Source organism: Papio anubis, chromosome 3, assembly GCF_008728515.1.
Source record: "Papio anubis isolate 15944 chromosome 3, Panubis1.0, whole genome shotgun sequence".
Lineage (NCBI taxonomy): Eukaryota > Metazoa > Chordata > Mammalia > Primates > Cercopithecidae > Papio > Papio anubis.
Window position 1 is genome coordinate 67634532 of NC_044978.1, and position 16338 is coordinate 67650869.

The 16338-nt window shown below is 35.4% G+C and overlaps 1 protein-coding gene across 8 annotated transcripts in view; it reads left to right on the plus strand.

Moving 5' to 3' along the window:
* TRPC3 (transient receptor potential cation channel subfamily C member 3) overlaps nt 1-10152 on the plus strand; it is a 74975-nt gene extending 64823 nt beyond the window's left edge. For 4 of the 8 annotated variants that reach the window (XM_003899149.4, XM_009207513.3, XM_009207511.3 and 1 more), the window contains 2 exons: nt 4383-4458; nt 6935-10152. In XM_003899149.4, coding sequence (XP_003899198.1) covers nt 4383-4458; nt 6935-7077 — 219 coding nt within the window. In that variant the 3' untranslated portion in view covers nt 7078-10152. Of the gene's footprint in view, nt 1-4382; nt 4459-6934 lie in introns of those variants that run through there. The other 4 variants (XM_017959026.2, XM_009207515.3, XM_009207512.3 and 1 more) reach the window with 2 other exon arrangements.
* The last annotated feature ends 6186 nt before the right edge of the window (nt 10153-16338 follow it).

Consider the following 16338-nt stretch of genomic DNA (forward strand, 5'->3'; position numbering starts at 1 on the left):
GGCCCAAATAAACTCTCTACTTATATATTTAGTTTGCCTCAGATTTTTTCTTTAGGTCAACAGAACTGGGAAACCTAGAAGAGAGGATATTTTAAAGTCAATCAATAGGTTTGCAGGTCCCTCTTCAAAAAAAAAAAAAAAAAAACACACAGAAAAGAGTAACAGGTAAAAGTCAATCAAGTAGAAGGATAAACAAATTTATTCTCTGTTGCCCCAAAGAGCAGAACTTGGACTGATAGTTATTTTGGCTTCAATACAAAGGACTTGTTTTCTAACAGCTATAGTTGTCCAAAAATAGATTAAACCAGCTGTCTGAAAAAATAGCAGGCCCTTAGTCACAGAAGTTTATACAGAAGCTGTGTAATGGTAATCTTTCACAAAGTTTCATGAGTGGTATAAAAACATGAAAAACAATGATTCCTAAGGTCCTTTTCCTGTCTAAAATTTTACTCTATACTTCTGAGTTTTTTTCTATTTGTCTACATCAGTCTTATTACCCTTCATTGACACTTTTTAGATTGTTAAAATTCATAGTACAAAACCTACTAATGACAGTCAAATTTGGCTTCTCTGTAGAATTAAATGAGAGAATGAATGTAAAAGTACCTGATAGAGTGCTTAACAATTATTAGTTGAATTTGATTCAGTGAAAAATACCAAGTGAGAAGAAAAGCTTTCACTCCTTTTGGGAAGGAAGATATCTAACCACCTCACAGCTACCCAACCACCCACATCTTATTTCTTCTCCCAGTCTTAATGGAGAGTTGAAAAATGAAATTGAGTTTGTTTGCAGGAAGGACTGTTTGAAGTAAGTACCGCCTGGGATCTTTACCTGGTTACCACTGAATTTCTGTTTTGGAACCTCTGTTTAGGATTTCCATACCCTGTACAGAGAAAATCAATAGTCTTTATAGAGTTAGAATGTCTTCCTTAAAGAGTGACTCACAGGCTTGTACCAAGAAAGCTGTATAATTTCTGGAGGTTTGTGGAATGTGGAAGTTAATCTGTCGACTTCTATTGTGTTAGTTAGTTAGCAATTTGAGCAAGAGGGAAAAAAGATGAATCTGTTATTGGTAGTTTAATTTTTAGTACCAGCTTTAATTAAAGAATCAGTTGGAAATTTAGTTAAAGGTAGTATTTAAAATGGTACTTTTACTTGTTACATATGAGTTTCATGGTCCTTGCTTATGATACCATCATTAAGATGGATTTATCGAGATTTGCTTTACAGAAGCTTAGATTATAATGAGAGAATAATAGTTATATTATTCAAGGACCTACTATGTAATTTACATGTACTGTCTCTTTTCCAAGACACAGTCTAGCATTTCCATTATGCAGATTAAGATACCAAGGTTCCAGATCTACATGATTTGTTCTTGCAGCTCACAATCTCAACTGTGTTAAAGAAAACCAGAGTTAGACAGTAGCTAAAGTGGTAAAAACAGATTTTATTCAGGAGCTATTGCAATAGGGGGAGAGAGGCCTCAAGAGTCTTTGTTGCCTATTACACAACACTGTCTTGGGTTTACTAGACAAGCTTCCTAATAGAATGGGGATGGCCAATCTTTGTCTCCTTCTCTGAGCTGCAGATCATTTTAGAATCCTCACAAATTATCTTTCCAACATGAACAAAGGGATGGACTATTACCAGGTAGTGTCATATATGGGGAAACTGATTTCTGTCTAACCTCAGGTGCCTTCTTGCCTTGTGCAGAGGCTCAACTTGTCTCAGCACTAATTGTTAAATGGTCATTTCTTTTCCATCAATTTGTATTACTGCCTTTCGAGCTGCTATTAACTGATACACGTAACTTTGTATTTTCGTTTTATAGGAATCTGTCTTCACTGTCCCCTAAATTTAACCACATCCCTGATTTGTTAACCCATTATAGTGAATTGTTCCATATCAATATGAAGTTTCACTGGACTGGGGACTGTGTTCACTGTTGTATTCCTAGCACCTAGTTCAGTACCTGCCACGGAACTGGCTTTCAATAAATATTTGCCAAATGAATGAATCAATCCAGTTTAAGATCCATCCAGCTGTGAGTCTGTCTTGGGATCTAGATTCTATAAAATTCAACAGGTTTTATATCTTACAGTGACTGGTAAAATGAGCTTTTCCTTTTCAGTAGCACGGGCCCTCTCAGTTTCTTGTTATTCTCTGCATAACATTTTGAATCTTCCTGGATTCCTCTCTTTTACTTGACCTTGGTGTAATTTCTACTTTCTTAAAATTGAAGTATATATTTTCTACTCTCGCTATGCCTGCATCTTAGTTCAGATCTTTTTCCTTTTCCTTTGTTATCTTTTATATACAATATTTGTTACATGCATAAGAATATGTATAATGCAAAATAAATTATGAAGCATAATTACATTCACACCTATGAAACCACCACCGACCTGACAATGATAACATTATCCATCCATTGCCTCTACTTATATGCACCTCCCTACCTACTCCTCTGCCTTCACCTAACAGTTAATCCCTATCTTGAAGTTGGGTTTCTCCTCTTCTTGCTTTGATTTTCTTTTCAAATATAATTTATTATATGTGTCAATATTCCTAAAAATATATTTTATAGATTTACTTGTTATTGAGCTTCATAAGAATAGCTTCATACTTTGCGGTCTTCTGCAACTGGAATTTTTCATTCAACATTATGCTTCTAAGATTCATCCACACTATTGTGTGTGGCTGTGGTGCATTAATTTCATTAATGAACACAATAACATTACATTATAACATACTACAATTTGTCTATTCTTGTTAATATTTGTTTAGATTGTTTCTAGTGTTTTGCAATTTCAGACAGAGTTGCTACAAACGTTGTTGTATGTCTCTTGGTTCATACCTGCAAAGTTTCTGTAGACCTTATACTGAGAAGTGGACTTTCTAGGTGAAAGGGCATGCAAATGTTCAACTTTAAAAGATAATACCACCTGGCTGCAGTGGCTCATGCCTATAGCTCCAGCTGCTTGAGAGGCTGAGGCAGGAGGACAGCATTGAGCCCAGGAGTTTGAGGCAAGCCTGTACAGTATAGTGAGACTCCACCTCTAAAATTTTCTTAATATAAATCAATTTAAAAACTAAAAAGATAATACTAAATTGTCAACAAAGTTGTCTACAGTCTTGCCAGTAAAATATAAAAGTCCCCATTGATCCATCTCCTTTCCAACACTTGGCATGACCAGATTCATTAATCATTCTCTTTATTAGATGTAAAATTGTGTCTCCTTTTAGTCATAATTTGTATTTCCCTGCAACAGAGTTTGCAATTGTTTCTTAAGCTTGTTGACCCTTCACATTTCCATTTCTGTGAAACATTCGTTTGTCTTTTGCCCATTTTAAAATTGGGTTATTTGAGTTTTTCTTATTGAATTAAAGTTCTTTATGTATTTGGATCCAAATTATTTTTACTTACAAGTATTACCAATATTTTCTCCCAGTCTGTGACTTATCTTTTCACTTTCTTTATGGTATCTCTATAAACAGAAATTTTAAATTGTAATGAAGTTGCATTTATCAGTCTTTTCTATTGTAATCAGAAGTTTTAATCTTGTTTTTTTTAAAATCCAGGCCTACCCTAAATTTATAAATATACTGTCTTATATAATATTTTATTTTAAGGATTCAGAAGCTTTATCTTTCACATTTAAGATGCACATGGTATTAATTTTTGTATTCATGGTATGAAATAGGGCTCCAATTTATTTTTTTCCATAAGGATAAGCAGTTATCCTAGAAGAGCATTTATTTAGACTGAAAATAGTCACTATATATAGATATTAGAGAAAAGCATGCAATGTAACAAAATATATGGCATTTAGAAAATGTAAAATATAATACAGTAATTAGTATATATACAAAATTTAAAGAAAATATATTGGAAGGACATACACCAAAATGACAACAGTGATTATCATTGGATGGTGAGGTTGCTAATGATTTCATTATTTAGTTGCTCTTCTCTGTATTTTACAAATTCTCTATCGAGAGCATACATTAATGTATTTTTCTAAATACTGGGAAATAAGGTAGTGTCTATGGGTGATAATGTAGCGTCAATGTAACTCAAAAAGAAACTGTCAGTTGAAAGAGAAGCCGTGAATTCAAATCTTCAAGCTTAACTTCTTTTTGAAAGCTTCTTCCATTTCTGAGGCAAAAAAAAGTATTGGTGGATTATGCAATAAGTCTCAGTAGAAGGCATTAAGAGAGTTAAGTTCTGAAACCTGCATAATTTTTCTATACATAGTTATAAAAAATTTTTCTCCCAAGTTGTTTGCTTTACAGGTATGTAAGCCTCTTTGGAAAATAAGATTCGGGGCACTTATGTATATCAGTGGAGGTCTAATCATTTACTTTTGCCCAACAGCAGATAATGAAAAGACTTATAAAGCGGTATGTTTTGAAAGCACAAGTAGACAAAGAAAATGATGAAGTTAATGAAGGTAAGCATCTCCAACTTGAGAAACATCCTTTTATAACTAACTTAATGAACCTGGAAAACTTCATATTGAGGCATACTTTAAAAATCCAATCCCAGGTTATAGTTTGGATGCCTCTCAGATGGGAGAAGGATCTTATGTTACATTTTTAAAACTTCATCTTTTAAAATAAACAGTTATTTAAAATATTGATCAGAGGCAATTTATCTCTACTCATAGTGCCCTAACTGATTCTTAGAATGTAAAGACTGACATCTTTCTAGCACTTTTTTAATCCCTCTGATATAAAGTAGTCAGTAGTATTGGTTACATTTTCAGTGAGTTCACATTAGTGTTAACATTTTTCCAGTTAAGCAGATAAAAGAACAGTGACTCAAACAGAATTCATGTGCTCAGGAAAACCTCTATTTTGTTGTTCAGAAACACATTTTTAACCTGTTTTTCTTGTGTGGTGCTTCTCTTTTGAATTTCACTTTCCCCCCTGCCTCCTTACTTTAAGCAAGCTTATTTTTTTAAGGCATATTTGAGGCAGGGCATCAGTGTGGACTATAAAAATTTTTTACAAAAGTCTAGGAGATAGAGCTAAACACAGGCCCAGAGTTGGAAAGAAATCAACCAGGGAGAAATAAGTTGCCCTAAAAATGCAAACTGTACCTTCCAACATCAATGAGATGCCACTAAATCTATCTACACTGATAAAAGAAGAAAGGGCTAAACTTAATAATATTGTTCATGGACTTTGAAGCCGTTACTTGATTAATACAAGGAATCCCTTTTAAATTGAAATCAATCTAATAGTATATGTATGTAGAAAAGAAACCTGTGAATTTATAATTGATAACTAGCAAAAATCTAATCATGGTGACCTAATCAAACTGTCTCAGGAGAAAGGATTGGAATGAGGTTGTAGTTTAGAAAGCAGAAGTCTGATCAGTTGTACCATAACCTCCATGGGGGTGGGGAGGGAGGAACAAAGTGGGAAGAATTGTATGGCCAAAACAGCATAAAAAACAAGAAGCATTTCCCAAGCCCTTGCACAAAAGAGGAAAATCAATGGGAATTTGGAGTTTTGAACAAAGTTCTTACTAAGAAAGTGTGTCATATAACCTCCTTATTTAATTAATGAGGAAATTAAAATCTGAAGAGTTTGAGTAATTTGTGTTTCCTGAATTGGCAGACTAAATATTTAATACAACACATAGGTTGTAGTCTCCCCATGAGTCAGGAACAAGGAAGAAAGGATAGTAGAAGGTGAAATGGGGCAGGGGGTCCTCTATGATACTGAATGGTGTGAGAATCCACTCCTTCCACCGAAGTCTGCCTCATGATTTCAAATAAGATCAGTTTATTCCTTTTATATTGCCATATGCCAAAGGAAGCACTTTTTTTTTTTTTTTTTTTTTTTTTGCCACAAAAGGCTCCTTAAATGTTTTGTATTTCTGAGAGTTAGAATTTTTTTCAAATAAAAAGGCTCTGATGTTTATGTAATAGAAGAATATTGAAATTATACTTTAAAGCATATTAAAGATACCAGGAAATATCATCAAAGGTGTGTTTCAAATGCCATTTTATTATAAAAAGCTAAGTCAATGGTTTGAAGAATCATTTCTTAGATTCAAGGTAAATTCTTGCTCCAACATTCACTTTGAAAGTCAGTGATTTATCTACATTACAGTCACTTGCAAGAGAATCCAGTGTTTCTTTTCTTTTTTAACCAAATACTGCCTCTCCTTGAAGAGAATCCAGTTTCTAATTGCAATACACGTATGCTCTAAATATTGCCAAACTGAACTATGGGAACAATTTATTTTTATAGCCCAAACTTTCCTATTCTCTTCAAGAATATATTGCCAGTGGTATCATATCTAAACTCCTCAATTGTGCTGTTGCTTGTTACTTCCTTATACATTAATCCTTTATGCTGGACAAACTAATGTCTTCATGTCCATTGCCATTACCTTCCCTAATAAACACTCTCTACTCTTTTTTCTTTCTTTCCCTTACTTCATATTTGCCTTAAAATTATTTGCCTGTCAGACAGATTGATTCATTTTTAGTAAAATTTAGTTTTTCTAGGATTCCCTTTGATCCTAGCAATGGGAAATGTTTGATGCAGGTGTCAATCTTTACACTTGAAAGAAACAAAGCGACTCCCTTGTAGTCAGAAAGGAGATATCCTGGCTATAGATTAGTTAACAGAGAATCACCTTATGTTAAAAGGTGGGTGAACAAAAGGACAATACTTTAAGCTGAGTGTTACTCTTAAAAAATATAGCTGGACTATTTTTATAGCTTTTTTCAAAGGTCAGTATACCTTTAAAGACAGATGTTTCTTAAATATTTTAAAGAAAAAACTTTGAAGTAGCTACTTTGGAGACCTTATGAAGCAAATACATTGATATTGTAAGAATTTCACTCTTTGTTCTTTTCTACATGCAAAGAGCAACTTACCAATAATTTTTTAATATCAATACTATAGGTGAATTAAAAGAAATCAAGCAAGATATCTCCAGCCTTCGTTATGAACTTTTGGAAGACAAGAGCCAAGCAACTGAGGAATTAGCCATTCTAATTCATAAACTTAGTGAGAAACTGAATCCCAGCATGCTGAGATGTGAATGATGCGGCAACCTGGATTTGGCTTTGACTATAGCACAAATGTGGGCAATAATATTTCTAAGTATGAAATACTTGAAAAACTATGATGTACATTTTTAGTATTAACTACCTTTATCATGTGAATCTTTAAAAGTTAGCTCGTAATGGTTTTATTGTTTTATCACATGAAAATGCATTTTATTTGTCTGCCTTGACATTACAATGACATACCATTGTGTTGAAAAGCCCAATATTACTATATTATTGAAATTTTTATTCATTTTAAACTCCACATCTTTGCACTACCTGTTTGCCTCCAAGAGACTATCAGTTTCTTGGGGACAGGGACCATGTCTTATTCATCTTTGTGTCTCCAGCATCTAGTACAGTGCCTGGTACATAGTAGGTGCTCAATAAATGTTGAAACCAACTGAACTGAACTGCCAACAAAATAAAAATAAAAAGTCCTCACTATGTAGCATACCTTCCCTTGTCCAAGTTCTGAGTTCTGAAGAGATCTTTTTTTTTTTTAAATAGAAACTGAAGAAATTTTACAACCAGCTATGACTTGGTAAGACATTCTTAGAATTTTAGGTGTCACTGATAATCCTAGAACCATTGAGCCCCGAGGGAAGAGTTTAACAACAAAATCGGTTAATGGAAAATATAATTACATTAAATATTTAAGTTTCATATAATTATTTAAAACAACACATTAAAGATTTTTCTAAAATACAGACTGCTTGCTTTCTATCTTAGACTTACATTTGTCATTTTTCAGTAATGTGATTTTCTTTTAAGTTGGAGGTTATGCAGGGTTGTCATTTTGTTATAACGGTCTATTTTCTGCCTCTGCTGCTTTAATGCTAAATGAGATATCAACAGCTGACTTCGTATCTCATCCGTGAGCTCCCTTCTGAGTTTTGGAGGGTCTGCTCATGGGAAGAAATAGGAAAGAGCAATGACTATTGGCGTACCTGGAAAGACGTGGCCAAGCATCCCCAGGTGTGTTTCAGTTCCTTTTGAGGCATTTCCTGCCATCATTGCTTACAACGATTGACATCTTTTTTTCTTATCAAAGGATTCCAATTCCACTTTCTATATAAAATAGATTGTGATGTCTCTATGTATGCCTTATTACATAACTGAGCTGAATGCTGGTAATATCCGCAATGCCTCTTGGGAAAAGGCATACAGATCAGTAAGTTCCCTGGTCGCTTCAGAGACCATAAAACATTCAAAGCATTTTTTAACCAGCTAGGTTTAAATCTCTCATAGAGTTATGTTTAGCATCCTGAGTCCCTTCAGTCAGTTGCTGTCAAGTCTTATAGGAATACGAATTGTGATCATAGCTCAAAGAGTTTCAGAGGTCCTTAAAACCAACTAAATACATGCTACTTTAAAATCGTTGCTGTCACACAGAAAAGCTTTCTAGACGTGAAGACAGAAATAAGTGTTAAATGGAACTACATAAAGCTCTTTAAAGTTACTTCTTAATTTCTACTTTTTGAGAGTTAAATTAAGAAAGGAACTTTATACATTTTTTTGCTACCATTGTAGAACATTTCATTAACTTTTGTGCGATGCTAAGAGTATTTGTCTTAAACATTTTTAAGACTTCATGTTGTGTCTCAGAACTGAATAAAATATTGAATTTTTCCATTGTTATATGTTACCATATGTTATGTTAAGATAGTAAAGATACAAAGTTTCTATAATAGATATTTCTGATAGTTTTATAGTATGGTCCAGATTCCAAGTGTGAAAAGTTTTTGCTTATAGCTATGGAACTGAATATTTTGTAATTTTCTTCCTTGGGGTTGGAAAAAATGCTGAATGAAAAAGTGGCAGATTCAGCTGGGGACATTCAGCCTATGATCCTTGGAATCTGAAGATCAGAGAAGTATGAAGATAAGCCTCATGGTATCTACACGATGTGAATTTTTTAAAAAACTGACTTTTTTTTTTTTTTTTTTTTGCGTCCATGCCCCTCACAACTGTGGAGCTCTTTTCTTTATTTACTATTTATAAACTGGTATAGTTTTAATATTTCATCTTTTTCCTTATCATTTCAAGGTGGTGTTTCAGAAGAAGGTGTGATGACAAAGTGTAGTGTGTGCGATTGATGTTTTTGATGCCCTGCCCAGATGCCCTCTACTGGGCCAGTGCACCTGTCTCCCATATTCTCCTGTCCAGTTCCTAGCTAATCACTTCCCCTGGAGAATTGCCCTCAGCTAAAAAGAAGCAGTTTTACCCTGGATGTGATGCCTCCAGCTTCCCATGGCCAGTGACTGATGGGTGGGGGCACAAAGGGCCGGCCCCTTGTCTCAAGGTGGGGCCAACTATTTGGTGCAGTTCATGCTCCAGAGCTCCTGAAAGGATTAGGCTGATGCCAGACTCAAGTTGAGATGAAATCTTGGTTTAGCTTCTTCCTCTGCCTTTTCAAGTTTCCTTCCCTCCCTTTCTCCAGAGAGCATCCCCTTAATGAGTCATCACATCCAAATCTTGTTAGGTTTTGCTTTTAGGGAACTCACACTAAGACAGAAGGTATTAATGTGGTAGCCTACGGTTGAAATGAGGATTAGTCGAGGGGATTGCTGTCAGAATTAGTCCTTCACTTGAGGATAAAGATAGCTCTGGGTCAGCAAGTCCTTTCCCTACTCACTTTTAACAGATACCTTTGGGAAAACAAAGCTCAAAGTTGTTGGGGCAATTCAGAGAAGGGAGCGTTTAAACAGGACCAAAAACAACTTTCTAGAAAAAAAAAACATTAATTAAAGGATTGTCAAAACCCCAGGACTCTTCTTTCCTTGGGACATCTCTCATTTTTTTACCTCTTTGCTATTCTTATTTTTTTCTCAGTTACAGATAAAATAAAGAAAAGAAAGCAACAGTCAAACTGCTTCTTAGACGTACTGTTTGAAAAGTTTGGTACTTTATAAGTTCCTGCTATATTGAATTTACAGAGCACCCGTGACTTTATGGAAGTCACAATCTGTTCAGAAGTTTGGATTCTTAGACTTGAAATAATGAGAAAACTTTGAAAAATGGTACACAATATCTTCAAAGAGTTTATGCACAATAAAAACTTTAAAATGATATGTTGTGATTATTAAAAGCAAATTTGATACAATTTAGGATAACTATCTTACCCAATATGTCAATATATTTATATTTCAAATGTGCAAGCCAAGTGAAAGCAGCTTTTGTAAATGGGATGATAAATTGTCTTATGGACAATATCTAAAGAGAACTGAAGCCACACTAATGACTGTGGTGTGGGACAACCCATTTAACTTCTCTGGTCTTCATAAATAGTTCAGGCAAACAGGGTTATGCTACATCAGGGGTTTCTAGTCCCTGGAGCTCATAGAGGTGTTTCAGCAGGTTAATATCATCCAAGGTGGTAATCTTTCTTTCTGTGTCTTTTTAAATTTTTTAAATAAACTTTTAAAAATATATTTTTAGAAATGGGTCTCCCTGTGTTGTCCAGGCTAGTCTTGAACTTTTGGCTTCAAGCGATCCTCCTGCCTCAGCCTCCCAAAATCAGGCTGGGCACTGTGGTGCACACCTGTAATCCCAGCACTTTGGGAGGTTGAAGCAGGTCGATGGCTTCAGTTAAGGAGTTTGAGACCAGAAGGGCAACATGGTGAAACTGTCTCTACAAAAAATACAAAAAAATTAGCCGGGCATGGTGACGTGTGTCTGTGGTTCCAGCTACTCAGGAGGCTGGGGTAAGAGGATAACTTGAGCCCAGGAAGTTGAGGCTGCAGTGAGCTGTGTTCACGCTACTGCACTCCAGCCTGGGTGACAAAGTGAACCCCCCACCAAAAAAAAAAAAAAAAAAAAAAAAAAACCTAAAATGGGTATCTGTAACTTTGTTCAGTTTAAAAAAGAGTTTGAAAATTTCTAAATTTATACCATGTGTTAGGGGAAACTAATGTTTTTACTCATGACTCAGTCATTCTGCTGACCACTACTAGCGTGTTGATGGTTTTAACTTTAATGCAGTTTAAATTGCTTTTATTTTTAGCCATAAGTTGTTTAACTTATAATGATTGCTTTAGCACCATAACATAAGGTTATAAATTACTAAGGTGCATGGTAATTCTGCAAATTTGTCTCCAAAGTGGTCTTTGTCATATATGAGAGGCAACCATCTTCTGTTGAGTTTTATAAAGACCACCAAGATGTCTATGATACCTTAAAACATCTTTAAAAAGAGGACACACAGTGGTAATTTAACTTGACATTTTCTTTATTGTGAATAAAAATTCCTCACCCTGCTAATTAATTAGTTGAGGAATACTTAAAATTAGTAGTTTGAAATCTTTACTAATCATTTAGAAACAAAACATAGTATGTACTTTAAAAATAATAAATTGCATTTTTAAATGCAAAATCAAAGAACTCCAAATATCATATTATGCAAACTTTTTGTATTGTTTTGATGCTATATCATAGCCTCATTTCACTGTTTTAAAATAAATTTGAGCTTCAAAACAAACTCTTGCTTTCCTTCTACACAATTAATTAAACAGTGGACATCACTTGTTAAATGGAAAATAAGCACTGCCGGCATTGTCTGTTTTTGTTTTGCCTATTTATTAGAATCATAGTATTTCTTAATTATTTGTATGAACTATTTTTTAAGATATTAACTCTTTTCTCCTATATTTTTGTTTTCATTTAAACATTGTTGTGACATATTGAAATGTTTATCTTTACTTTTCATTTTTTTTTAAGTTAGTTTTTTGTTTGTTTGTTTGTTTTTTAGAGATGGGGCCTTGCTATTTTGCCCAGGCTAGATTGCTGCGCTCAAGTAATCTTCTTGAGCCTCAGCCTTCAAATAGCTGAGACTACAGGCATGTACCACCATATCGGCTTTTTTCCTTTGTGGTTTCTTCTATTCCTTTTGAGATCAGTTTCCGTCTGTTATGGGCTGAATTGTGTCCCCTCAAAACACGTGTTAAAGTCCTCGCCTTCAGTATCTCGGACTATAACTATAGTTGGAGATAGGGTCGTTAAAGAGGTGATTAATTTAAAATGAGATAATCTCAGTGGGCCCTAATTCAATATGAGTGGTGTCCTTCTAAAAAGACAAGATAAGACACAAACAGACATAGAGGAAGGACCATGTGAAGACACGGGGAGAAAGCGATCTACAAGCCAAGAAGAGAGGCCTCTGAAGATTGGTTTGGTTCCCTGCTGACACCTTGATCTGTGACTTCTAGACTTCAGGACTGTGAGAAAATAAATTTCTGTGTTGAAAAGCCTCCCAGTGTGTAGTACTTTGCTATGTCAGCCCTAGCAAACTAATAATATATCCTCCAACCTCCAAAATTCTGTAAAATGCTATACAATTCTATTTTCTTCTATCTCTTCTGTGGCTTTATTTTTCAGTTGACTTCTAAGATTTATCTGTATTTTTTTTCTTGAATCTAAATTGATGTATATTTCCCCCAAATTGCTGAAGAGCTAACCCATCTTCATATATTGTCTATTTTAATGTGGAATTATTTTAGCCTCAGAGAAATAATTGTCTGGAACAAAGGGAAAACTTTTTCAGATATTGCTGCAGTAAATAACTTCTCTTCTTAAGAAGCACCTCTTCTCAGGGATTTAATTCTTTTTGTTTCACAATTATTTGTGAACTCTTTCCTGGAAAGCCACAGTGGCTCATGTCTGTAATCCCAGAACTTTGGGAGGCTGAGGTGGGCGATCACTCGAGCCCAGGAGTTCAATACCAGCCTGAGCAACATGGCAAAACTCCCATCTCTACAAAAAAAAAAAAAAAAAAAGAAGAAAAAGAAAAACCACAAAAATCAGGAAAGTAGCTGTATCTGAACTCATCTGTACTTCCCTAGGCAGAGCTCTATGCGCATTAAGGAAGGACTGATGAAAGTGAGTCAAAGAATGTCAGCTCTTAAATCGTGGGTCACTATGGGTCAGTAGTAGTCTGTGGGGCCCCGAGGGGCAGGGTTGGTTCCTGAGGCCTTTTCACAGCTGTCTGCAATTTTGAAAGTATTTTCATAATACTAAGATGTGATTTGCCATTTCACTCTGCTGACATTTGCAATGATGGTACCAAAACAATGGTGGTTAATACTGCTAGTGCTTAAGCATAAATCAAAATAGTGGCTCCAAACCGTACTAGTAGACACCATATTCTACATGCCATGCACTGATAGGAAACAAAAACCATTTCATATAAAAATGTCCTTTACGAAGCAGCAACATTGTTAATATTATCTTTTTTCCTTTTTTCTTTCTTCTGATTCAGCCCTCATTTATTACATCTTAACTCTTGAATATGTCTTTTTAAATGTTCTATGTGATGACACAAGAAGTATGTATAAAATCCTTCTACTGAATATTGAAGTACATTAGCTGGCTCAAGGAAAAGCACTTGTGGGATTGAGCTGCTAGCTGAACTTGCTGCTTTTTTCATGGGACACTATTTTTATTTGAAGGAATTACTGACAAATTATGATTATTCAGACTTAGATATTGGGCATTTACTTTCTTGTGAATTCAAGAAGGGAACCTATCAGTTCAAGGAAAACAATCGACATTTGTTGCCAATGTGTAAATTTCAAACTTTCAAGCACAAATTTGAATTTTGGAAAATATGTATTCGCCATTCTAAGTTTGACAGGTCTCCCATACTCGGGACTTCACTGATGAGATCCATGGTGGTACTAACAGATGGGATTTTTTGATGTTATGTAACGAAGTCACATTTCACATTGCAACTAACCTTTCAAAAAATTACCACTTGTTGAGTTTGGACGAAATTTTCTTCATACACATGAACAAAAACAACATATAACAATAGATTGAATGCAGTAGCAGATTTGAAGCTCCTCCTGTCTACTATTAAAATGGACAGAAAATAGATTTGCACACAGTACCAGTTATTTCATTTTATTTTTTGATTTTGGAAAATATTTTTAATTAAGATATTCGTCATAGGTTTTTAAAAAACACTAATTGCTTTCAGTTCTAATGTCTACTATGGTTAAAATCAATAGGTAAACTCATATAAACAAATGGTCTTCATACTTTCCAAAGCAATCTACAGATTCAGTGTAATTGCCATCAAAATATCATTACTATTTTTCACAGAACTAAAAAAAAAGTTCTAAAATTCATATGGAATCAAAAAAGCGCCTGAATAGCCAAAGTAATAATAAGCAAAAAGAACAAATCTGGAGCCATCACATTATCAGACTTCAAATTATACTGCAAGGCTAGTTACCAAAACAGCATGGTACTGGTAAAAAAAAAAAAAAAAAGGAGACACATAGGCCAATGGAACAGATAGAGAACCCAGAAATAAAGCCAAGTACTTACAGTCAACTGATCTTCAACAAAGCATACAAAAACGTAAATTGGGAGAAGGGCACCCTATTCAATAAATGGTGCTGGGAAAACTGGTTTAGCCACATGTAGAAGAATGAAACTGGCTTCCCATCTCTCACCTTATACAAAAATCAACTCAAGATGAATCAAAGACTTAAATCTAAGACCTGAAACCACAAAAATTTTAGAAGATAACATTGGGAAAACTCTTTTGGACATTAGCCAAATGCAACAAAAACAAAAATAAATAAATGGGACCTAATTAAACTAAAAAGCTTCTGCACAGCGAAAGAAATAATCACTAAACAGTCCATAGAGTAAAATAAAATATTTTCAAACTGTGCATCTGATAAAGGACTTGTATCTAGAATCTATAAGGAACTCAAATCAGTTAGAAAAAACCAATCCCATCAAAAAGTGGGCAAAGGACATTTTTCAAAAGAAGATATACAAATAGCCAACAAACATGAAAAAATGCTCAACATCACTAAATCACCAGGGAAATGCAAATTAAAACCACAGTGAGATACCACCTTACTCCTGCAAGAATGGCCATGAGGCGGGCAGATCACGAGGTCAGGAGTTTGAGACCAACCAGGCCAACATGGCAAAACCCTGTCTCTACTAAAACTACAAAAATTAGCCAGGTGTGGTGGCGGGCACCTGTAATCCCAGCTACTCGGGAGGCTGAGGCAGGAGAATCACTTAAACCTGGGAGCGGGAAGTTGCAGTGATCCTAGATAGTGCTGTTGCACTCCAGCCTGGGGGACAAGAGCAAGACTCTGTCTAAAAAATAATAATAATAATAATAATAATAATAAAATTAGAAAACAGTAGATGTTGGCGTGGATATGGTGAAAACGGAACACTTTTGCACTGCTTGGGGGATGTAAATTAATACCACCACTATGGAAAACAGTATAAAGCTTCCATAAATAAATAAAGGTGGAGCTACCATACAATCCAGCAATCCCACTACTGGGTATCTACCCAAAGGAAAAAGACACATATACATGCATGTTTGTAGCAGCATAATTCGCAATTGCAAAGATATGGAACCAACCTAAGTGTCCATTGACTAATGAGTGGATAAAAAAAATGTAGTATATATATACACCATTGAATACTACTCAGCCATAAAAAGGAACGAAATAATATCTTTTGGCAGCAACTGGATGGAGCTGGAGGCCATTATTCTAAGTGAAGTAACTTAGGAATAGAAAACCAAATACTGCATGTTCTCACGTATAAGTGGGATTAAGTTACGAGGAGGCAAAGACATACAGAGTGATGTAATGGATTCTGGGGACTCCAGGTGGGGAGGAGATTGGGAGCGGGGTGAGGGATAAAAGACTACATATTGGGTACAGTGTACACTGGTGGGTGACGGGTACACTAAAATCTCGGAATTCGCCACTCAAGAGTTCATTCATGTAACCAAAACCCACCGGTACACCCAAAACTATTGAAATAAAAAATAAATAAATAAAAATGAGAGAAAACCCACAAAAAGCAAATGGCTTTGTGGTCCTCAACGGTTTTTTAAGAGTTTTGTAAAGAAGTCCTAAGGCCAAAAGTCTGAGAACCGCTGCTGTAAGCTAACACCTGTAACGGTGGAACCTAATTCTTCGCGGGACCCTTTCCAATGTCAGAGTGAAATCGGTCAGAATCTAGCAGGCTTAACTAGTTTTCTCTACAGCGATGAGGAAAGAAGTCCAGTATTAGACCTGGGCCGCGGTGAGGGTGGAGCCAAGGCTGCGTCTGCGGTCTCTGTGGAAACCGCCCTGTCTGAGTCTCCCAGACCTCGCGCCCTTAGTTCCTCTCCGCCTCTGATTGGAACACGCTACAGTGGGCGGTGCTTCGGGAAAGGGACGGGCCTTCATATTCATCCAGGAGCCCCTCGCAGCAGCGTACTGACGT